General features: G+C 33.0%; 1 protein-coding gene across 1 annotated transcript in view; it reads left to right on the forward strand.

Annotated features, from left to right (window-relative positions):
- The first annotated feature begins 1,895 nt into the window (after window positions 1-1,895).
- Window positions 1,896-25,901, forward strand: part of LOC137918728 (microtubule-associated protein futsch) — a 37,764-nt gene continuing 13,758 nt past the window's right edge. Inside the window, 25 exon segments of the mRNA XM_068761612.1 lie at window positions 1,896-1,955; window positions 4,854-4,984; window positions 12,492-12,596; window positions 13,108-13,272; window positions 14,856-14,960; window positions 15,968-16,033; window positions 17,268-17,397; window positions 17,503-17,692; window positions 17,782-17,894; window positions 18,016-18,155; window positions 18,221-18,862; window positions 18,931-19,125; window positions 19,332-19,469; window positions 19,655-19,822; window positions 20,380-20,463; window positions 20,540-20,690; window positions 20,783-21,314; window positions 21,392-21,690; window positions 21,767-21,976; window positions 22,040-22,893; window positions 22,961-23,178; window positions 23,499-23,710; window positions 24,074-24,259; window positions 24,726-24,849; window positions 25,589-25,726. Of these exon segments, the coding sequence (XP_068617713.1) occupies window positions 1,941-1,955; window positions 4,854-4,984; window positions 12,492-12,596; window positions 13,108-13,272; window positions 14,856-14,960; window positions 15,968-16,033; window positions 17,268-17,397; window positions 17,503-17,692; window positions 17,782-17,894; window positions 18,016-18,155; window positions 18,221-18,862; window positions 18,931-19,125; window positions 19,332-19,469; window positions 19,655-19,822; window positions 20,380-20,463; window positions 20,540-20,690; window positions 20,783-21,314; window positions 21,392-21,690; window positions 21,767-21,976; window positions 22,040-22,893; window positions 22,961-23,178; window positions 23,499-23,710; window positions 24,074-24,259; window positions 24,726-24,849; window positions 25,589-25,726 (5,311 nt within the window). The 5' untranslated portion in view covers window positions 1,896-1,940.

Genomic DNA, 25,901 nt, shown 5'->3' on the forward strand with positions numbered 1-25,901 from the left:
AACATTGGCATCGGCTCACTTTGTTATTCCAAATATCTGTGTCCAATTTATAAAATAAACAAAATAATAAAGTAATTTATAATTGGTTATCAAATGAAGTAAAGAGAGCAGGGTATTTTTTTCCGATAACAAACTACTACGTTTTCTTTTGATTAAAATTTACTGAAGCGACGACACAAATTATTTAAGAACAGATCTCGGAAAAGTCCATTAGCATTTTTTTTTCTTTTTTTTACTACCACGCTAGTACATAAAGCTCACTTAAAATAACATTAATACTGAAAGTTTAGATTTGAATATAATTTACGTGTGTTTCATGAGAAGATTTTTTATGTTTATTCAACTTCAATTTTGCCAATGTAGACTCTCTTTTGTTGATATTTTTAGGAAAGAAACCACTCAAGAAGACATTTGACGGAATTCCGTGTATAATAATGTTCATTTGATAATGTACACGAGCGACATCAGAATACTGTGTCAGAATCAGAATTAGAATACGACATTTGGGCCGTGCTGGACTGACGATCGGTCAAGTGCGGGATGACTTTCTTTCCGTAGATCATTAGAAGAACTCGAACATGTTTCACTCTCATAACAACGCTGGTCATTAGGACGATCGTTATGCTACCATCTGTTATAATAACATTACCATTTCTTTTGTAGGAAATGTTATGGTGTACCATACAATATGTATACATGCAAAATATAGTTTGTGTCCCAACTAAGATATTTGAACAAAAAATTTTTTGTACTATGTAGTATGTAGTGGCTTAGGTTTTAGGTATTATAATCTACAATCGAAGGCAAAACAAGAAACAGACATTAAATATTTTTTTTAGTAGTAAGGATACCGGCATGTCTTTAATCCAAAAAAGACTGCACAAGGCGAGAATAGTAGATATGATCAAAAATAATGTTGAGAGTATCATCTTCTGCTATAGAAATACGTCATAAGACTTTTTTTCTTAAGTGATGATAAAAAACGAATAAGCCCTTGAAAATATATGTGATCACTACCGTCTATGAATCATATTCATTTACATTAACTTTTTCTTTGCGAGGTAATAAAACGATCCATCAAATCTGAGAATTGATGTAAACGGATATATTAGTTCTAAATTCTTTTTTGTTTTATTTTTTATAATAATCCGTAAAACGGAAAGTAATCCGGAACGATCAACATAACTGTTCATTGAAATATTAATTGTTATGGTGAATACGGTTAATCATGTATCAGAAGATATTTAGCTTTTACATCGAGTGAAAAAAAATAAAATAATTAACCTCCCTCCGATCTCTTTTCAATCTTAGGAAAAGCCTCTCCCTAACGTTCTGGGAACAATAAGGCTGCACCTCGTCAACCTTCTATTTGTACAAAGGCAACCCAAGTCTCTTTCATGTAGCTGGTCTTCTCGCAAACTAGCAACATGAAAGAAACTTAGGTTGCCTTTCTTATTGTACAAACAAAGCTTCTTCTCTCTTTCTGTCATTTACTCTATTTATTATCCACTTGGACAATTTACACTAATCAATTTTGAAAGTCATGAAAAGCGTGTCCAAAGCATTACTATCTTAATTTCATAGAAACTAACACAAATTAACCTCCCTTGTAATAGCATGGTCTGAGAAGAACTTAGTCAGCTGACTTCTTTGCCTGCCAACCACACACCTTTTAGCCATTTTCGTCGATATACATTAGTTAGCATATACTTAAAAAAGGCATCAAAATGTCGTTATGACCGAGCCTGTGTTTCATATAATTCATACTTGATGGTTATCTAATAGTAATTAACAAAAGATTTAAAAGCTCTTTGTTTTAATCTGTTTTAATTTTACAGGCCGACATAGCGCATTCAGCCAAAGGCTACGAGTCAGAGGATGAAAACGCGGGCAGAAAGCGGCAGAGGGCCATCGACGACCGGCCTGCCAGCAAGACCACCATGTACTCCAAGCAGGTTTGTTTTGTAACAAGTATTACTAATAAACTTATATGTTATTTCATTGGTCATATACTATATCAGTTCTATTAAATTGACTGACGAAGAGTCGTCATCATCCTTTTAGGCGTAGGACAAACGCTTCGCCCGACATTACAAACAATTTCTGTTACCAGATAACTCCAGGCAGTGAAACATGGAGAGAAGATTTAGAGCTTCTTCGGCTATGCACGGGATTTCTCTACGAGATACAAACTGACGTAGACGTACAAAATTACCCGCGAATTGGCAAGTTAATGTGGCAATAGGTAGACCAAGCCACATAGCGCTCAGAAGAGGTGGCCCTGGACCCTAAGGTCACACAGACAGGCAAGCATAGCCCAGGACGTCCACTCAGAACGTGGATAGACGACCTTATTAAAGTCGTTGGAAGATTATTGAGGCCGCTAATTTTCAGTCTTATTGATAAGCTATAGGAGATGATAAAATCCTGCAGTGAAGCGCCTGCTTCCGTAACGATAGTAAAGAAATACTAAATACATACATCTCCATCGATTAAAAGTATTTTTCTTACTGAGAGAATTCAGTGTAACGAAAAAAGTAGTAATCATATGAAATTTCGTTTATCTTGTAATTTTTATACGTTCTGAATTAAATTGTTTCTCATTAAATTGAGCAGACGAAGCTTAGTTACTACAAACACTTCAGTAGATTTTGAAGGAAGCAACTTCTAATATTTTCTTAATGAAAATTATGTAATCTCTTTAAATATTTTCAATCATTTTTTAATTTAAACTCATAAAAACGTATCGGTTTTCAAATATAATTTCTCTAAAATTATTAATTGTGATACCATGGTCGTTGTAAACTCTTTTGACGTAATTTTAATGACTGGCAAGTCTTTTTTGAATGAGGCTTAGTAATTAAATATTACAACCATGCCATTATCAGCCGCCTAAAAGTATTATATATATAACCAAATTCTATTTAAGAACGCCATGGTGACCAAAATTACAGGTTAACTAGCGTAAGTGTCATAACAAAATAAGTATTATTATAAAGCGTACATCGAGGAGTTTGTACTACCAGAAGTGATTAGCATGTCGCATTGCAATAAAAATAAACTAATTAAACAGAGTGATCGCATAATTTATTGATTTAATGTTAATAAAATAATATTTAAAATAAATACGAAAACGATAAAAACTAATTAATGAAATTTTTAAAATTAAAATTAACAGCGCCTGTACTGTCAAACAAATTTATGTAAAAACAAAATTATATTATTAATTTTCTTGTATTACATTTTTTAACATGAACTTCCTACAAAATATCAGGAAACAGAAAAAAACAATGAAATAGTTTCGAGTTATTTTCATTCCTTAGCATGGCTAAGGATAAATTCATTTTTATAAGGACATCAATACATAAAAAAATAATTTTAACAACAAAAATATTACAAAGGGTGTGTTTATGTTAAGCGTAAGGTATTTCAAAAATATGTATAGAATAAACAAGAGAATGCGGCAAGATTATTCAATCATGCGTGCAGCCGTGAGCAATTTTGCAATTTTGGTAACTGAAACCGATACAACGCCGGTTGATGGATGACTTTAAATCCTATTAGCTGAATAAAGCCACGTGAAATGGGGTGAGCGTGGAGGATCAAAATCTTTACGAATAGAATATGAAATTCGATACAACGATATTCAAATTGGAATCATTTATTTTACGTTAGTTTTCAGATTGCTTTACCTCGGCTTCGTACAGCATACATTGTGCTTATTATATAATAATCATTAGCCTTAAAGCATTAGTACTTCTTGTACTGTAAAATGGCATTGTATCGCTGCATATCTTGACTATATAGATTATCATATTCAAAGTCAACAATTCTCCATTTAATCTTACACATTTTTACACCTCTAATTGATGACGTCTAGTTTAATGTACCACTAATTTCGATGATAGTCCAAACATTTCATACATGAATAAAATTACATTTTTAATTAGCATTACAATATCTTAAACACGAGTACATCAGTTCAGTGTCCTATCTTCTGTAAAGTCATTTACAGTGAAGTAATCCATAGCACACATATGTTCTTTAACAATTTTTTTTTTTAATTTACCAACAGAAACTTTAGGAATTTTATCTGGTGTCCTATTATTGTAGCATTTTTTTCAATCAAATAATACTATTGCCTAGTAATAAAAAATCTGTATCTTGATTCTAGCAGAGTTACATCATAACGGTTCACGTTTAAGAGAAACTATCAAATCAAACAAATATACATATATATCGTAATTTTAGGTCACTGGATTTAAGAAGATTTAATTCATGTCCCAGTACACTAGATGGCGTTAACAGACGATAGAATGATGGTCATGAAATGTTTTGTCTTGTAGCATAAAAAGTGAGGAATTTGTAACAATATTATCTTATCGATATTAAAACTCTTATCTGACGAAGCTGTAAAGGCCTTAGGGCTAACAACATTGAAATCGCTTCGGAACAATGCAATAACGACATTATTATTCGAGATCGACAGCTGGCTTTAATTACTTATTTGCATAGATAGAAACACCAAATAAAAGTCCTTCGATTAAAAAATCATAAGATATGACATCACGCTGTCTGCATTAAGCCTGTATATATCTAAAGATAATCCTTGCTTTGAGGACTGTATTAATACAGCTGCAACATTGACTAATCAATTCCTTAATACGATAGAGCTAGAGCTTGAGCTTGGCTAGAGTGAACATTAACTGCGAGAAATAAATTAAGTATTTTCAGTACTCGCACCATAAACGTAATTCTTAAAAAAATCGCTTTATTTGATATTCAGTCACATTCAGTCTAGGAATGGTGAATGAATAGACTGTCTAACATTTATCTATATTATTATTTTACAGGAGTTCCGAGAGCAATACTGTATCAACAACAAGCAACTGGATTTGTTGGAGCTGGAAAAGTCCAAAAAGGACCGATTCCTCGGCTGCCTGTCGCAGTACCACATCGAGAGTCCATGTTCGAGAGCCAACAGGTACGTGTCAAAATTTAAACATTTCTTATGAAAACTATAACGGGACTAAAAACTCATACGATTTATCTTCTTTCGAGAGTTTAAAAATTTATTAAGCAAAACTAAGCCTTTCTGTTGAGCTGCTCTTTTGTTCGTATGTTACCCAGTGCATTATTTTTAAAATATTCCAGTAGTTTGTTGAGTAATATAGATACAGTTATATTTTAACTTGTACAAGTTGTTTATTAATGATTTATTATAGTTAAATAAAAGTTAATATCTGATGATAATTTTTACCTTCAAGTAAAATTCTTAATAAACTAGATCCTTATTAAATATTTAGTTACTAAAAATATAAACATATACATATTTAAGAACTAAATAATACGAATGATAGTATTTTAGGGTTTTTCTTAAATTATTTTTTTTACAGTTTTTCTTTTGATCTGAGACTCCGTTTTTCTTAAAATTGATATAGAAAACGTTAACAATCTTTTTTGTTGTTTGAGTGCGAATAGTAAACATTATTTTATATGTCGATCTAGTGACCGCAAAACTAATATTGTATTATTATATATTTTCTACTTTAAATCTCTGGTTAATACTACATTTGCAGGGATATGCAGTGATAGATCATAATTTCAGCCGCAGAGCATAGACTGCTAGAAACGGGTTTCTCGGATAGATTTCTAATGAAACAAGTTAGACTGCGCCTGACCTAATGTCACCGGATTAAGTTGGAAGCATCTTTGTCTACCTTATAGGTAAACTTCCTGCGCTGTGCTAGGAGAGAAAAATACTATAAATTAAACGCGATACCGTGACTAAAGAACCAAGAATACGAAACAGGGAAGAATACATGTATTATATTTAGGGTCCTGTATTAGATTTTTTTGGTCCGGAATATGACATATGACGTTAATTAACTACTCAGTATCAATTTCAATGTTCTTTTAGCAATTTTTCAATTTGATCACATTAAACAAATATCTATCCGGGTGTGTAATATTTTTTTATGTATTATAATATTTTTCTTTCTATTTTGTCATTTTAATCAAAATTATATCTTTTTTACTCTTGAATACTTAGAATCGTATTTGGATTCAGACGCTTTCATTTACATATATAAAATACTTTACATTTCGTGTAGGGATACAATCTTAAATAATCTTTTATTCTCGTTATGAAACTTTACGTTTGTGGCTTCTTAGCAAAGTAATGAGTGTTGGCTATAGTTCTTAAGGACTTATTACGAGCTTACTTATTAAGTTCTTAAGCACTTAATGGTGTGAATTAATAACCAGCTCCTTTGTACATGTTTGCGATACTTACACTGAGAGTTCTTCATATTGCAAATTATTTTTAATATTAATAGAGTATTCATCGTGTATATTTTTTGGGAAAAAGAATTTCTATTAGGAAAGAAATTCTTCACAACACAAAACATACCAAAACTACCTAATTTAAGCAATCAATACTTTGGCATTTTTCGACATTTGCAATTATGACGTTATTCTTTATTTGCTTGAATAAGAAGTCTGGAAAGAGAATATAATCAAAAACTCTTTTTTATATAATCTCTCTATATAAAAAAATATAATCTCAATCCAAGACTGTTATGGTCTTACAACTTACGGGTAAAGTGTAGAAAGATTTACTTCTGTTAAAAACTATGTTAAGGGTAACTATACTATCGTACAAGCATTAGTAGAGCTTAATGTCTTTAATGGAATCTTTATCCATTCACACATGAGATTACTTAATATCGATAGATTTAACACCTTAACTTATACATAAAACACAGACTCTATTTTATTGATTTCAAATATTCTAAACAATCGTTGTTTATTATTAGTATATTGTATAATGTCATTTAATTACATATTTTATAAGTCGATTGCTTTAAAATACGATTTAATTGTTTATTTTGCCTCTTAGATTGTGACAGAGCTTTTACCCCTTTTACCAGCACGAAGTCAGTCGGGGCAGCTAGTTGTATAATGAAAAATTGAATGCGCGCTGTTTATGGAATGGTCGGTTTAGTTACCTTTAAATGAATAGCATGGTTATAAAATAAATAAATATATTGCAAAGTAAATCAAAAAGTATATATACCCAGTAAATACATTTATGAAACCAAAAATGGAACATTATGCATAAAGAAGCGAAGACAGTCGTTTGTCAGTGATAACACTTCTCACCAAACGGCATGTCGATGTTATATAAGAAAGTTTCCACCTGTTCTTACTTAAGAGGAATGAGGTCGTTCCCTCGGCTCCTATCAATGTTCTGTCCTTGCATAATATATGTTACAGTCAATTCTCCACAATGTTTATACGTGCCACTCAGAAATTGTTACCCACGGGGGATAGATAGCAAATCCCTTTTTGCCGTTCATATAATATTTAACTGTATTTGCTCGTAAGGCAAATTTACAAAGAATTTTTACGACAATGCTTTTAATTTCATAAAAGGTAAATCTTGTTTTTTTATATTTTTACAATTATTTAAAAAGAAATAAACGCTTGTTCAACTTCTCGTCAAATAACCATTTGCCTAATGAGTCACGCCTCTTACGCGAGATACGCTGAGTAAGGCTACTATTTGTTTCAAAGTTGGAACAAAACTATTTATAAACAGTTTATCATCAAAATCAAATAAGCCCAAAAGTTTCTCATATAGATCTAAATATATTTTTCGTGTACAACTACCGCAAAACACACAACGGACACATTGTAACACACATACACAGAAAGAAAGGTATCTTCATTGCTTCAGCTGTGCAACAAACACACACAGAAACAAAGGTATCTTAATTTTTTTTTATATAATGGTCCCCGCTGTTGGTGACCTCTCGTTCCCCTATCTCGTGTGGGACAGAGACTTTTTAATTCTAGTAATTTATTCATTTTTTTTTATTATTACCATTCTTCTCTTTCATATATCATCTTATCTGTCGTTATTCTTTCATTCTACAATTTTCCCATTTCAATTCATTCCATTAGCCATACATTCATCCTCAACCACTACATTCTAGGTTTCTTTACTATTTTATTTTGCAACATTATTTATTTTTACCTATTGTATTTATTACCACCTTCCTGCAGTAGCTGAGGAAGCATACTCTCTCCCCTTCGTCTTGCATGATGGCCGAGATATTCTTTTCTTCTATCTTTTTGCCCATCCGGCATTCGGAATCTGCGCGCAGTCTTCCGAACGCCGGACAGTGGGCCACAAGGTGGACCACGGTCTGGCCCACGCCCGGTTCACAGAAGCACGAGGGGTCCTCCTTTAGCTTGAACCTGTGAAGGTACTCAGAGACTAGGTATCTTCATTGTATTACCTGTGCAACACACACACACAGAAACAAAGGTATTTTAATGGTTTTAGCTGTGTATCAAGCGACTTCTTTAACAGGCTCCTCTATCCACCTTTTGACGTCCTACGCAGTGCTTGCCGGTTTGTGATCAGTCCAAAAACCTTAATGCTTCCGCGACTATTATTTCTGCACTCTATACGACCTGCCTACTGTCACTTTCATTTGCCAATACGCTGTGTCGGATGTTTTCAATCGTTTACGAATCTCGCTGTATATGAATGGAGAAATCCACGTAGAGAAATCCCGCACATAACTCAAAGGTTTATAATAACTAAATCCCTAATAAAAATCTCTTTTCTTTAACATAATAAAAATTATTTACTTTCATTCTTGTATCAACTGTAATTAAATAATTCAATATAATAAATCTAACATCGTATTTTTTATATATTTGCGGAGAGGTAGTCGAACGAAAGTAATAATTAAAACTATAGAACAAAGTTACTTCAAGGAATAAAAGTATATTAATTTTTCCACCGTTACGTAAATATTTATTCCCGTAACAAAGGAAGTCTGCAACAAATTAAGAAATCTCTTTGTAGCGCTGCATTAATTTTCAGTCGCTACTGATAATTCGCCGAAGCGAACTTCCTCAACGAGCTTACTTGTGAAACATTAATACTTTGTGGTATTAAAGACCTGTACCGCCGTCAGCCAAACTTTCCTTAGGAATAATTTAGTAATACAGAAATAATATATAAATATTCGTTTCATTTGCGTATTAAATTTTCATGCCATTTAAATACTTATGTAAATATAAACCTGACTTTCAAAGACTTTATGGAGATTTAATAGCACATCTATATAGTATTTATAATGTACATACCTGTCTATTAGCATTCTATGCCGCCATTTCATAAAAAGTAATACAGTTACCAAAAAAGATATAAACATTGCAATGACTGCTGGTAATTAAAGATTTTGTGTAGAGATCACAGGCCAGCGAAGAATGTCCACTCATAAGGCGGATAGATGATAATACTAAACTCATCGGAAGAAGCTGGATATAGTACGATTCCAACAAATCTAATATAATAAGTCTAAATCTATGAGGGAGGCCTAAGTTCAGCAATAGACGCAAATATTGCAGCATATATTGTTACGACTTGTTTCTTAAAATTAATTGTTGTAGGGACGCGATTATTTGTGTCTTGTTAGATTACGTCGTTATTTATACGCCATAAATTACAACTCGCTGACAGAACAGAGCTGTCGCTAGAAACAACAGAGCCTTCGGGATCTCTTAAGACAGTATTACGCTATTAGTCGAATATACGAAGACCGTCCGAAATTATATCGTATTAATTTTTTTTGTGGTAATCAGAATTACGAGTAGATATATTAGTAATGTTGGAAATCAGTAGTTCTCCAAAAAAGAAAATTACTAAGGCTATTTTTCCGATCCGATATAAATGAATAAAATACGAAGAGTTTAATTAATCGACGAATTTTATTACGTTTTCTTAGCTAAATTGGCAAAAGTAATCGAAAGCTTTCTTTTATTTTCCTTTTGTGTTCAGCAACTGCCACGATTTTATCAATAAAACGTGAACCGTTTTGGGAGCGTAGGAGTAACAAATTGAGCATTTTATTATTCTCCGCTGGCGGGATATTATTAAGTCTATATGAAAAAATTGAGGAAGATACGACGGGGTGTAAATAAAATTCAATGTGTTATCGATCTCTTTGTTGTGTATGCTTTTAAGTTGTCACCATCACGTATTTTTTATTGAAACTGATAACGCAAGATTTGAACATATCTTACATATAAACAGTAAACAAAAAATATGTTTTGCATACATTCTGTATCAAAATTTTAAAAACATAAAAATATCAAACAATTTTTCTGTTGAAATGATTGGTAATAATTTTTAATTGAATTTATACATACCATCGCAAATAATGATTCGCAATCTTAATTAACTTCATATTTATCATTTTTGTAAACGGATTTAAAACTCTTTGTGCGAGCAATTGTAACCCAGCGATAGAGGATGGGGTTCGATTCTCAGGATGCATACATGCATTATTCATACTTTGTGCATTAATTATATAGGATTGCCACTATTCACAAATAACTTTCCAGAAGATGGACAGCAGTGTCCTCTGCGTACCATAATACCGCACTCTAATTGCCAACCCGCACGCAATAGTGGCGATTATGGAATACCCCCAAAGATACCTATGGGGAAGGTCTACGGCTTGTAGTAGGCTTTCATGGGCCGAAACGACCAATGAGATTTATGTTATTATAATTTTTGCGAAATTTTCGTATGGCTAAGTCTTTGGTTGTATATCATATTTTATGTTTTATTACAATATTTTCTAACCTATAAATATCTTGTTTTATTCTACCGTCCTATAAACATTAAGAGATGAAATCATAATACACCAAAAATTGACGAATTTAAATTCATTAAGGGGCACACCTAGTGTGAAATTTTCAAAAAATCGATTTTTTTTTATTTTCATATTTCGATAGGTTATACCTTTAAAAATAACATACTAAAATTTTGAATTGATATCTTAAATAGTTTTTGAGTTACAGCCATTTAAAAGAGTAGCCGCTCGGCAGTTAGGTAGTTGCATTGGCTACGGGACATACCTGAGCTACTGTTCGGAGTCTACCGTCTTTTCCAACCTTTGCAAATAGGATTCAGGTTTCTATTGTGAGCCTCCAGGTATCAGCAATTTAGTGATGTGCAAAACATGTCACAAGGAAATTACTTTTAATCAAGCAAGTCCAAGAGGCCAGGGGTTTAAAATAGCTATCATTTGTGAATGTGGTAATTGGTACATTAATTCTGGACCAAAGGTCGATAACGTATTTGAAATAAATAGACGTCTTGTTGCTGTGATGCGTCTTTTGGACGTCGGAATAAATGGGATCAATCTTTTTTGCGGACTAATGGATCTAGCAAGCAAATTTTACCATCAAACTTTTGATGGATGTTTTAAAAATTTGTGGACAGCTTCTTCAGCTCAACGAGCCCTTTTTGAGGAAGAGGAAGGTGAAACATATGGGCCTGGAATAGCAGATTAGCTGTAAGTACGACTTTAATCCATTTATAACAGTGAAAACGATTATTTTATCTTTAAACGCGTTTATCTCGAAACAGCATTTTTCGAATTTGCTGGAGTGATTACTCGGAGACAAATGATCCGATCGCTATCAAATTTTTTTCACATCTTCTCTATATAGTTCTCCATACGATGACCCTCCAGTTTTTTGATCTGATCAAAAATCGGATTTTGGTAGGCCAAAAACCACCAAAATTTTGGGTAAAATTTAACTTTTTTTTTCAACATGCCGCCATTTTGTCAATTTTTGAATTTTTGATTCGTCCGAGGGTCATCGTACAGACAATATGTTTTTGTTTAACGAGAATTTTTTTTTTTAGGTTTTATCAACGGAGAAGGCTGCAATCACTCCAGCAGTGGAGGGCCTTTTTTTTTTGGCGCCGCCGGAGATCGCGTGTTATTTCAAAAATATTTAAAATATTATTCCAAAAATTATACTGTGTATTCTCAAAACATGTATAAATATACCTTTAAAATTTTAAAACGATTGATCTACTAGTTTTGTTTTTATTAATTCCCAAAAATCGCCTTTTTTTCTGGCTGTCACACTAGGTGTGCCCCTTAAAGTACTGTTGAGGGACAGACTTAAAGCAGATTTTTTCCTTTTCCTTTATCACTTGTAAGTGGCTCCTGAGTAGGAGATACCTCATCCTATACCATCCGTCACCAAATTTTTGTGTATCACGTTTGAGACGTATTGACGTTATGACATAACTAATGTATGGTTGTTAATTCGGTAGCCAAATCATTCGGGTGATTTTCAAGTCGCATAATATTTATTTCCAATTACCATGAACTCCTTAACAGCGCCAAGTTCAGTCCTCCATGGATTCCTGATTTGGTTATAAACCAAGATGCGTTTGCAATGCGTCTTGGGATACTATTTTTAATCTCTGCATAATGGATTTGAGTCACTGACACTTCCCCACGGTTGTGCTCCAATTAAAGTAAAATTAAAAAAATATTGCTGAAAAACGAACAAAAGCACCTTTGATTTAAAACTCTTATACCTTTTCTTACAAAAAGTAATGTTAATATTTCAGTAACAATGGATAATTTTATTCACAGAGCATCATTTTTATCCGTGTGCGTCCGTCGCCGAGTGCCCTCGGATGAGAACCTCAACACTGATTACGCACCCATACAACGCTATCCCAGGTAAAACATACAAAGGTTATGAAGGGTTTGATTTACTCTGAACATTTCAATATTTTTTCGATATGAAAATTTATCGAGGAGTATTTAATTAAAGAAATCTTTAAATTTATCGTGAAAATGTTTAGTTCACATTACAAGTGGTTAAGATATTCTTTTTATCAATAAAAACACCGTCTATCACTTGATACATATTACTTCATTGGGTTGGAGCTGAAGGCGCTTACCATAGATTTCTTCAAACTAAATCTAGTTGAACGCGAAGGGAACGATTAAGGTTACACCAAACCTTTTACTTCACATACGTAAACCCTCTTTAGAGAGACAGGGTATAAGGCCCCGGAGACGCAGACAGACAGAAACTAAACAACCGTTCGCTGAAGGCACATAACACTAACCTCTAACCTCTTTCAGGTAGCTTTGCCTGAAGGCCTACTAGAGGGCCACATCTTTTGCCAAACTAAGCGAAACCATGGCTCAAAAGGTTGCAATTATCGGTGAAAAAAAATTATTCTATTGTATACGTCAGGTTTGGGCAGCCTTCACCAGCACCACCAGAACTATGCGCCTATGATGCCGACCTGGAATGCTCCTACTTTCGTCGGAGGCCACGGTCCGTGTGCAGCCAACCTGACCCCAAAAGGTATACCTGGATGCCTGAGGATGAAGACTTCACCCGGATGGAGTGGCCACAGTTAGTATTTCTTAATTAAATATTAACTATAACGTTAAGATATGTAACAAAGGTAAGACATTAAAACGGTTTTAAATAGTTTGTAACCTAAACATTGAAAAATGTCAAGAATCGAGATCCAAACCACGATGCTTATAGACACGGAGACCATAATTTTACTGAATAATAAAATAATTTACAATTTAAAATTTAGTGCTACATCAAACATCACATGAACTCCTCCAACGTGATTTTAGGGAATTTTGCGCATTAATTGCAGAAGCAACAGGGCGATAATGTTAATTATAGTTGAAGACATTTTTGTAACTAAGTTAAATAAATATATAATTATGTAAAACGTTAATTCTATTATAGAACACCAAGGTACTTATATCTTCAAAATCGTAATAAATAATAGAATCTCCTGTATTAGGTACATTTGCTTTAAACTTTCAAGATCTCTCCTAATCACCCTAAATGGTGAAACTGGTTTGCTTTATATCTTGAAGTAAAAACAAAAAAAAAAAAAAAAAGCTGACGACTATTGGTGGACAGGCATTATCATTTTCTTAGCCTTGTTACTATATTTTGCATGCTAAAAGTACTTATGTGTTTTCTTAAATTATTTTGTGTTTTCGTTATTGATTATACTGATTGCTATAGTTGTAGAGTTATTCTATTATGGTATAAGATATATTTTTATAAATTATATCATCAAAATCATTATTTCAGCCGTAGAAAGTCTACCGGTTGAAAGCTCACGGTACAATGTCTTCTGTCTAACCTGTGGGTGGAAATTCTTCTCTAAACGCACCTTAAATATATATGCTGTATCTAATATAAATTCTAGATATTGGGCGTTAAATTATTTTCAATTTGTAGTACTATCATAAAAACCTGTATCCAATTAACCTACCGGTGATATAAATGTATATAAAACCTTGAGGTCATTTCGGAAACGCGGCAAAGCGTATCTAAATTCTATTAAGGGAGAGAATGTTGAAAGGTACTTAACTATGGGCGATATTGAAAATATTCCGGTCTGCGAAATCCGTAGTAAAATATCTAACCTTATTTCTTGGGCACCCTATACCCAAGTGTTCTTTAGTACCTTTAAAATTGTTTGAAGATGGCGGCGAATCTTCAATATTTTATAGGCCGATTCTTAACCAAAATTTTGATGCAGTCTGTAAAGAAGAATAGAAAGATTAGTAGCCTGTTTTCTTAACCTGCATGCCTAAAAAGCTCAATTTTATAAACATTAGAATTAAAATACATACTTCTATAAAGTCCAATAAAAACTACTCATAAAGACATTTGCTCATCTTCGTACATCAAGTAGAAAAAAACGCAACGTGGCTAGGCTACTACTGGATGGACTGAAAACTTAATCAAGGTCGCGGCACGTTCCTAAATGCAGGCCTAATGCAAGTTGTGTAAAACCGGTCATTTCCATGATCTTGGATCCTAGGAGTATGCCTAAGTTGAGCTTACGCGATGGTGATGATTATGCGTAGCTTTTTAAGATACAAAATAATATAAATGATAGCTGACCTTATTAAATACAAAAAAAAAAATTATACACAACCACTTTCTTTTCACAGATCGGTAATAGAAGATAACGCGGGTTGGCCGCAAACTTACAATGTCGACCAAATCGCGTCTGTTAGCCGAGGAGGTTCTCTACCTCGGCCTCCTTCAATAATACCGTAAGTCATTTATTAAACTACAATTACCTACAGTTTAAATTTCACATACCTATCATTTTTATTTGAACCTAGATTGATAAGAATAGAATTAGCTGGAACAATTCTAAAGGTTTTAACAGGATCGGAAACCTAATGTCTTGTATATTTGGCTAATTACAAACAGATTAACAATGAATATACATAATGTAGAAATAAAAAACTTCGTGTGTATAAATTTTAGAATCTAGGACTTTCATGATAGATACAGATAGATATAGATAGATACAGATAGATAGAGCGAGTACGCGGATAGATAGATATGATAACAATACAACATTATCATAATTTTAACCGTAAAACGTCCACTCCTGTACGTTGACCTTTTCCGCTCATTTCGACGAAATTATAAAGAATCTTCTGTAGTTTACAAATTACTTGAGGTACAAATACCAGTCGTAAATCAATTACAAACTTCGTTTTAAATATCTTTGTTTTCTTTTTTGTACTCTATTCCGAGCCAAGCCTTTGTACCCCGTGTTAGGTATTCTCTTTCTAGTATATCAAAATATCCTAATTAATGTTGATTTCGTTGGGAAGTCTTATTTACCAAAGGTTGTAAAGTACTTATTAACTGTTATTGGCGCTTTCTAGAACCGCCGCTGGTAGTGAATACTATAGTGAAAACATTACCAACCTGTTGGGCGTACAGTTACAAGACTTAGTATTGAGCAAATGTTTGTTGAACCAATATTCATCTCAATTTTTTTTAAACAGTTTTATTATTCTAATAGAAGAATACTCTTATAGATTACTAAATCTAATTATAGTAAAGCATATTGGTCCATACATAGAGAAACTTTAGATGCGACATCGACCAAAATCAAATAACAACATATTTGTAGCACTTAGTAAAATATTTGCTTTTATCTTTCACATATTCATCTTCATTATCCAATTCAAATGCAACAGTTTATAATTTAGTATCGACACGCTCGTAATTAGTATGAACGAAGACATTTTATTTTCAGTTGTCCCGCGCACACCCCAATACCACCACCGCCACCGCCACCACCCCTCACTATACCTCCACACAGGTAAGCATTCGAGTTTTTCACCAAAGAATCGCACACACAATACACTTGAATATATTTGCAGGATCATGGATGTGAAATCGATAAAGGGGTGAATTAAAATCCTTTTAAAAAAACTATGGTTAAAGAAATAATAAATAACGTTATAATAACATAGTAATTATAATATTATAATAAAGTTCCATATTATTTACCATCCCCTGTTTCATATCCTCCGATATTTTTTTTCTTAACATTTATAATTATATTAATAATTTTTCCCTTTGTTCACTAATCTCCTACTATCTACCCCTTAGAGTTTGAAGTACCAAAAGATATACGGCGTATCGTATTCCAATAAAAAAATTAACTAACGTAACATATCTTAGAGTGATCACGATGTATAGGATGATAGGAAATAGGTGTACAAGCTTTAAATTAAACCTATTACCAACAAATGTGCTATACATTGACGCTTTTATACATTTTACATCCACATCCAATCATCATCTATACAATACGTGCTACTCATTAAACGAGACATTGTCATTTATTTTTAAATAATTAACAAGGTAACTTGGTTATTGTATATTTGGTTTAATTTAATATAATCGGATTTAACAGCTTGATGCCAGTAAACCGTTCGTTCTCAAGACAGACTAATGAAATTACTTGTCTAACGAGATGTATCATCTTATAACTGTAGATGCTGCCCCCAATCACGGTGAGGGACAGAATAATATTATTTCAAAATGTTAAACACCAGAGCATGGCGTTGATCATTGAATGAAAACAAATATTTCGCATTTATTTCAAAATCTTTTGCTTTGAGAATTGAGCTTAAGAATTGATATTTATGAAAAATTATAAAACGGCTAAAGACGTCATCTCGGTCCTGCGTAGGTGGCAAAGACGTGGATCCTTTAATATAAAACTTTCAATCACATTTTTCCAACATGATGAATCTATTTCGGAAATATCGTTACATGTTAGTTTAAAAGTTGCAGTCGATTTGATTGCTTCTGTTTGCACTATTTCTTTAATGTAGACCCAAAAAAATAATCCAGTGGCGTTAATTAGTATAAACAGGGAACCAATTAATAGTTAAATTTCATGTAAATTTCCGTTTAGTAAAAAAAATAGTTCCTCCTGAAAATAGATATCATTGATATTTATATTTGCTGGATAACAAAATTATTTTATAAATTGTATACACATGTGATTAATAACTGTATAATAAAAATCTTATTTGCTTTAGAACTAAACACGTGTCCTTCGCCCGATCTCACACGTTGACAACCTTTGACGATTCTGTGATGCCGGCCGCTGTTGGTGGAAATCGGTTCAGACGCGATTGTGAACGTCTGATTGATGGTAGAACTGTAAAGGTAAAATATTTTTCGTTATTCGGGATGTATTTGAAAACGAGTAATTGATTTGTAAATTCCTTTGATAAATGTAATTTCATTAATTTAGTTTTTCATTTATTGCAGCCTGAGCCGAAACCTTATTCAACATTACCAGTGATGTTCCAACCATTTACACCATATCCGCAATACATAGCTGCCCAAAACGTACCGGCACCTATTCACTATCCGCCTCCGATTGGTCCAATACCAGCTCATCCTGTAGCGCCCCCGCAAAGACCACAACAGCAAGATCAACCAAAAGTTGTCGTGCTTGGTATGTAAAATTTAATATATTATTTATATGAATGCAGATTTTTTTTATATATGTACTTTTTAAACTTTGTATTCGTATTTTTATTTTAGATTCAATTAAAAAGGGAGTTATGCGAACACAGGCTACCCAGACTGAAGTTTGCTTAGGAAGAAAGCCGCTCCCTCCAAATTATTTATCACTGAGTCCTAGAACAATCAAAAGAGTACGTATTTATTTTTAAATATCTTAAAACTTTATTATCTCTTCATATGACGTCTTGTTATTATTGATTTGATGTGAATATAAATCAAAAGGAAATCTCACGTTTTTTCATTTTCTTCAAGGTCAAAATGGTCGCGGCAGGTGTACAAACAAATGGCTACACTGTTGGTGCACGAAGGCTCACAAAGTCTTTTTCCGAAGTTGGGGGTGATCGCTTAATAGGCCATGAAACTTCGAATGAAATCAATGCTACAATTGAAAGGTATATTAATAAAATGCATTTACTTTAAAACAATCATATATGATATTTACTTATATATGTTTCAGTTTTATAAATCACGATCACGAAAAATTACATCGAACGCAATCCGAAGAGCCACCTAGGTCGCCTCGGTCACCAACTTCAGTAATGCCTTCATCACCGCTGATGCAAAGAGAAGATTCCGACGATGTAACCTCTTCATCCGTAAAGTCTGTAGCCTCTTCATCACAAATAGATAAATCTTCTGAATTGAGTACATTACAACGACAAGCACAAGAGTATTTCCAACAGAACTTTCAATTTATTCACGAAAGTGATCGTGACGATACGATTGATGACGATATTGAGAATATAGAGAAAAGTATGGCGCTTAATCGTCGTAATTTGGAATATTTACAACAAGAAATAGCAAAACAAGCGAAGGGTGAACGATCCCTGAAATCAATCTTATCTAAAAGCACCAGTGATGCTTCTCAAAAGACAGTAAATACTTCCCAACCTCTATCAAAAACTTCAACATTCCAATCAGAGCCTTCTACTGAGACTTCGGCGACTACAACAGACGACAGTGAGAAAAATGAAAAAGAAATTATAATAGATTTTGAACCCAGGCCTGATGATGAAGCAATACCATTCACAACTTTACGGCGAAAAAATAAAAGGATTTTACAAAAGACATTGTCTGAGGGGGAAATCTTGTTGGACGTGTAAGTTGCTTTATGTTTAACTTTTGTTTTAACAGAGTACGTGTAACTATCTCTGGTTATATTTTTAGAAGAAAAAATGAAATTATTTCCAGTGGCGAAGGCATCAAAGACACGCCGATAGTTATGTCTACTAGTCAAGAAAATATGACAAGAGAAGATCGTGAAAGGGATGATATGTATAAGAATTACGTTGGCCAAAATTATAGTCAAACTCCAATAAAGGACGAAGGCATTTTCGGTTTTGAACCAGACGGTTCTTTCAGGTAAAATACATAATAAATTTTAATGCTGGAGCATGCAGTATATTTTCTGCACAATCATAAGACTTCCACAGACTGGTGCGATAACTTATAATGCAAAATTCATTCTTTCTGTTAAGCTCTTGCCTATTATCTAGTTGCATTTAAGTATAATTCAGTATGCAAATGCTTCTCTTCATCCATTCTCATGCATAGAATTCTCTTCATAGTTCTTCCGACGGAAATGCACCATATGAAGATTTTCATGAAAAATATATTAGTTACAAGCATGAACCATTTAGAATTCGAAGCGTTAGTTTTGAGGAACAGACAGATTCTATCATCAAGGATGGGATACCCACACCCAGGTATGCACGCTTGCAAAATATGTCATGATTATTGAAATGATGTTGATAAAATGTGGATTATTACAATAAATAAAAGAAAAACCTAACTAAAATTTTTAAATAGATATGGTTATCAATTTTTTTCGCAACGTTTTTTAAGTGGTTAATTGGAAAGGTATTTTAACATCTAATTCGTTTAATTTTAGCACGGCTAAGTCTAGTCCCGGGTCCCCAGACCCGGTGTTACTTGGTAATGAAGTGGAACCAAAATCAAAACGAGCTATAATTTCTAATAACGTCACGACAATATTAACACCATTAGAAAAAACATCACTATGTGCTTCCAATGAATCGCTTACAATTGACCATAGCAGGTATGACAGAACAATATTATAGATATGTACCATGGCTTATTTGTAATGAAAAATTATAAACTGTATATGGTTCACTTGGACAATATTAAGATGAAATCGGTAGCTCTTAACCGATTTAACATATCGAGTTCAATCAAATTTAGAAAAGGTACCTTGTTATGTTTTTTATCAGCGCAAAGTAGTATTAGTATGGCTATGACACATGTTATTTTTAAGTCCATTTAATTTAAACTAACAATGACGTATTTTCCTTCATTTATTTCTGACTGCTTGTTGATTATTTACTTCAGCTAGACGCTGCAGTCTCTTTTCAATTTTATTTTTAATAATATAGGCCCATAATTTAAAATTTATAAAGAGAATCATAATATTCTTTCTGCATCGGTAATTTAAATCGTGTAAATGTATTATATTCTATTAATATTTATACATTTTTATTTTTTGTAGAATATTCATAACGGTTTTATACATATAAAATCTATTTAATATTCCTTTATATTATTTTATTATTCTTATTATATATATTTTAATTATATTGTAAAAAAACTTTATAACAGGGATCATTCGGATGGCATGTGGAACGAATCACAAACCACTGTTCTGCAAGTAGACTCTGGCACAGAAAATGGAACTGTTATTAGGTATTTGAGATAAATAAAAGAATTTAAGGTATTACAAGAAATTCCTGTAAAACTATATTAACATTTTCTGTTTCAGTTCTTCTGATCTTAGTTCACTTGCTGCATCACCAGGTGCTCTAGCGCTATTAACACCTACGTCACGAAGGAAACAGTTGTTACTATTACAACATCAGCAACGTTCGTCGTTAGACACTGATGCTTTAGATGAGGAATTCGACGCCTCACAAGTATTTTATTTATTCGACCTATATTTAAAAAATAAATTAAAGGTAAAAAATTTACAACATGAAAAATTTAACCGATACAATTAATTTTACAGAGCCAATCGCCTACTTCACCACGAACAAAATTAGATACATCAAGTACAAGCTCTTCCCAACAAATAAGAGTATCATTATCACCACCGGCCGTAGTTCCAAGTGTTACATTACCGATAACCAAACAACCTATGATATCTAAAACACCATCTCCAACTGGACCTCCAAAGTCAAATCACACACCAGCAATCGCTATTACACATCCAAGTCTCGACTTATCTGATATTCCGTTTAAAAGAACACCGAGTTTTATAAACAAAAAGAGAGAGCGTGCTTTAAGTCCGTCAAGGCGAAGAGATCTTCAGAAAAAAGCACAACAGAAAGAACCAAACGGATCAATTCCTAAACCGATTGCCGAAACTCCGCCTGAGCCAGTATTAACCAAAACTACAAGTAGTGAAACAAGCTTAGCTAGAACTGATTCAGGAAAAATTAATACAACAGATGTTTCTGAAAGTACAACTACAACGGAAGATTACGTGACCGCAAATTCGGATAGTTCAAAGAAAAGCAACAGTAAAAATCAAAATAATCGTAAGTAAAAATAAAACTACAATTTACAAACTTAACGTAAAAACTCCGATTTTTAATTTCTTATACAATCTTTTCAGACCCTGAAAATAATAAAACGCAAGAAGGCTCGTCCTTCGAAAGTGCTTCTAGCTTATATTCTTCTACAAAAACAGATAATATTGCAGAAGATTTAATTGTTCCAAGTTTTTCACCGCCATTACAAATTAATGAAGATTTTATAGTTCCTGATCTATCATCGCCTCCTATGACTTTGTCAGATAGAATATCAAAGCCTAGTGTAGAAAGATTTGAAGTAAAGGCGGATATTAATCATACAATTCAACATATAAGGAGAGAAAAGACTGAAGTTAATAAACCTAAAGAGGCGTCAAAAACTGTAAGTAGATTATTATATCTCTTCTGGTGTTCTTATCTACATTAATTGAACAAAAAACTTAAAATTTTATTTCAAGAGTACTACGACTCGTGATACAATTAGCGGTAAAAGTAGTTCTAGCGGAAGCTACAGTATAGGTGGCTCAAATCCAAATGTTACTGAAAATGTAGAAGACAAAACTATTGGCGAAAGTAGTAAAAAAGTTGCAGAAAAGCAAGCTCCGAAAGCGAAGGAAGATCAAAAGGACAATCAAGATCAAAAAGAGCAACTTGTGCCTAAGATGATGGTAATTCATCTTTAATTTATATTAAATTTATGTACTGCAATGCTAAAGCTTTTAATTTTTTAGGGATCCTTATCTGATGATGAAAGAAGCGCTCATTATTCTTCCTCTGGATACTATGAGAGTCCTGTAGATGATGACGACGATGGCGGACTGAGTATGTAATTACATAGTTACAGTCAGTTAATGCCAGCTATTCATTTTTTTTAATTATGTTTTTTTTTCGTTGTAGCATACAAACATTCACAGAAATATAGATCAACAAGCAGACAGAAATCTTGGCTTGCAGATGAAAAGAAAAGAAAAAAAAGGGCTTTCACCTTAGAATTTTCTAAATCATATGACGATTCTATTTCCACTTCACAAGATGACTGGGGTCGAAAGGATAAAGATGTCGATCAAAATATTCGTTCTGAAAGAAATGCCTACAAACCTTCCAGCGCTAAATCGCCATTAGAAGAAAAACCATGTGAAAGCAGAAAGAAAAAAACACATTTTGTTGAAAAGAACAAAAGTATCCACTCATCTCCCAGAGAGCCAATTGACATCGAGAAATCTATTAAAGAAAAGGTATTAAAAGAAAAGGAAATTGAAATGAAGCGACCAGTTGAAAGAGAGCGTTATGTAAAAAGAACAAAATTGAAAGCAAAAAGTCCAACTCAAAATAAAAACATGGATGTAATGCACGGACATCGGCCTCAACATTATGACCGTAGAGATGGTTTAGGCTCTAACATGAAACTTCACCTCAATATTCCAACTTCTGATGACTCTAGTGAACAATATCGAAAAGAAGGTGTAGGTAACGGAAGTGTGTCTCCTAGAAAACATAGACGTTTACGCGATAGTCCTAGAAGGAAAACCGGTGCTAATTCTATATTAGTAAAATCACCTACATCGGGAAACAATCATTGCTACAGGTATATTGATTAACATTGCAGTTGTGTTATTTCGTGCTTCATTACTTACTTTTAACTAATTTAATAGGCCTCGAAGAAAAAGTGGATCTAATGAAAGTATATCGCTGCCCGGAAGTTTACCTCGTAGAAAACAGTCAATACCTACTGTACCTTGTATGAGTTCACTCGAAGCAGAGGATATAGAAACTACACGGACTCTCGCCAGCGCGGGAACAAGATTGACACCGTTACGTTACGTAAAAAGCCCAACAACATCACCACGACACCATCGCAAACAAGATAAAGGTTGATAAAGATTTTTTTGCAACTACTATTGAAGACATTAAAAATTTTCACTCTTGAACTCTAAAATTGAAAGTGACCTTTTTATTATGTAATTAATAAATTGTATGAAGACAAACATAATATTTCGTACATTTGTTATATGAATTATTTATTAAGATAAAATCAAAACATATTTACACTATTATTTTCAATTAGCTTTGAGAAAGTCAACATCGATATTTAACAACTGATCTATGAAATGAGTCTATCGTTTGAATTTAGCAAAACTTTTTTTAATGTTTCTTGTCAAAAACTTAAAATTTAACAAGATTTAATTCCAGAAGGAAAATTCGCAAAGGCAGCTTCCGCAGAATCACTTCGATCTGTGTCTCCAGGTTCCGATTCTGTTTTTTATTCGGAACAAACGGAACATAGTGTTACTGGCGGTGATGGAGAGGCTAGAGCACATTGTTTACATTGTGGTAAAGAAGTTCACATAGTAACAGCAACTCATGACCACGACAGTCGAGCATCGAGAACATCTCATACGGATGTAAGAATAAGCAATTTTTTTATTTAAATAAGATTCAAAATGAATATTCTTATGATGACTTATGGCACAGCAGTGTCTCAGTAGATTGGCAAGTCAAAGTGGCAGTAGGCAAGCTACAGAACAGTAGAACAAATGGTCACTGAAGCCTTAAGTTTCTGGACTAGAGACCACAGGCCAACAAGTGCAGAGTATATGTCCACCTATTATGTTAAAAAATATCATTCTTAAGATCGTCGGAAGATGCTAGATGCAGGTCACTTCCGACTGATTCTTTGGGAAATCTATAAAAGAGGTCTATGTTCCGCAATGGACGTTCTGCAGCTTAAATAATGATGATGTGATTATTTTTTTTTTTAATTTTAGGAATCATACGCTGATGCAACTCCTGATATAGTGCCAGCACCCGCAGGTTTTGCAGATTCGCCCTCATGTTTACCTCAAAAAAAGTCGTCGAGTGGAACTCGTTTGTACAAAAAGCTTGACAAAAGATATCGATCAGAAGATAAGTCTAAACATCATTATCGCCACAGACAAGACGTCCGCGCAAAGGTTTGTTAGTTATTACGAATAGATGTTTTAAAAAAAAACATGTTATTATACTTGGCTGCTCTTTACCGTCATACAACTCCTAGCATTACTGTGGAGCTATAGCTAACTCTTCAAAACACCCTTGCGAAACACAAAAAGTAAATTTTATAACATGTGTTACTACATTTTTTTTATAATTCCATTTTAAAACCTTTGGACTTGTCTCGAGATAAAGTATGAAAAAATTATAAATTCAATAATTTTTGTTAATAGTAAATTATACAATTGATAATTTAGACTAATGTTAGTAAAAAATCTTTATGATATTTCTGGAATAATATATAAAATATCGGCCTCTTAAAGAAATTGCATTATTAATTAAACATTAGAAATATATAAGAAATTTAGCCGAATTATATGCGGTATTACACAGTTTTAGTTAAAATTCTATAATGTATGATTACAAGTGTACATATTTTATGTTCAGTCTGAAGAACGAGGTAAGGAGGAATACGCTACTACTGAGAAACCTCCAGATTCGCGTATAGCACGTTCTGCGGGAAACAGCCTTGATAAACTCGCAGGGTCAAATGCAAGCGTTGACCCAGACGGTTAGTCTTTATTTTATTTTTAAACTTTTATTATTAGGTCTAATGATATTTTAAAATATAATTACTGATATAAATATTATTGCGAATCCAATTTTTAGTACGCCTTTAATATTAAAATATATTACACTACAGTTCTTTATCTGCTCATTATTATTCATTGAAATTCTTAACGTAGTACTTCAAGGTAAAGTAAATTTTTAAGGTAGTCTTTTAAGAATTATCTATGGTATGAATTATATTAAATAAATATTTATATTTTTCAATGCAATTTGTTCATGTGATCAATTCATAGTAATTTGACCATTAAAATGTTTTTATTACCAACACAAAAGCTTTAACGAAATATACAATAACACTAGTATCCATTTAAACATCTTCCGATCTTAAAACATGATTGATTAAAAAGTATTATTTACTGATTTTTCTTCTTCATAGTCGTCTCATTAGTTTTAAAATTCCATCTAGAAAAATCTTGACGGAATCTATGATAAGCTCTTTCCATATTTTCCGATCCTCTGCTTACTTTAGAGCAGTAGAAATAGAGAGTACAGTTACTGATTTGACTGAATCAAAACAGTAGGTAGGTCATCGACCACGTGATCTTTAACAATTTATTTTCCCTATAACCAGCAGTTTGAAGAAATTGTCTGGTTGTCTGCGGGCATTAAAAAAAATCTCTGTTTTTTGATAAAAAGATAAATAGTTCAGCATATTTAAAATTACATTAATTTAACACCAGAGCACGAAGAATGTTCCGGAAGCTCAGAGGGGGCTGAAAACTGCCGGGAAGAAAAAGGAGTTTACGCGGCGCCGTGGTGGTGTGGCAATTGGATTTTGCTATCTGAGAATGATGATCATTGGACTAGGATACCGCCAGGTAAGAAACAATTACTTTAGCAATTTAATCAATACTATGTGAATTAATTTAATTACAATTTTATCGTATAACCTTTATTTATACGACTAACTTAATGTAAGACTTTCGACAGACTTCGTACTATCAAAAGTTATTGGTTATTAGCTGTCCTCTAGAAAAATAACTTATATCAGAG

Source organism: Battus philenor, unplaced genomic scaffold, assembly GCF_028537555.1.
Source record: "Battus philenor isolate CCGP_79_NKW_IND1 unplaced genomic scaffold, ilBatPhil1.0.hap1 SCAF_15, whole genome shotgun sequence".
Lineage (NCBI taxonomy): Eukaryota > Metazoa > Arthropoda > Insecta > Lepidoptera > Papilionidae > Battus > Battus philenor.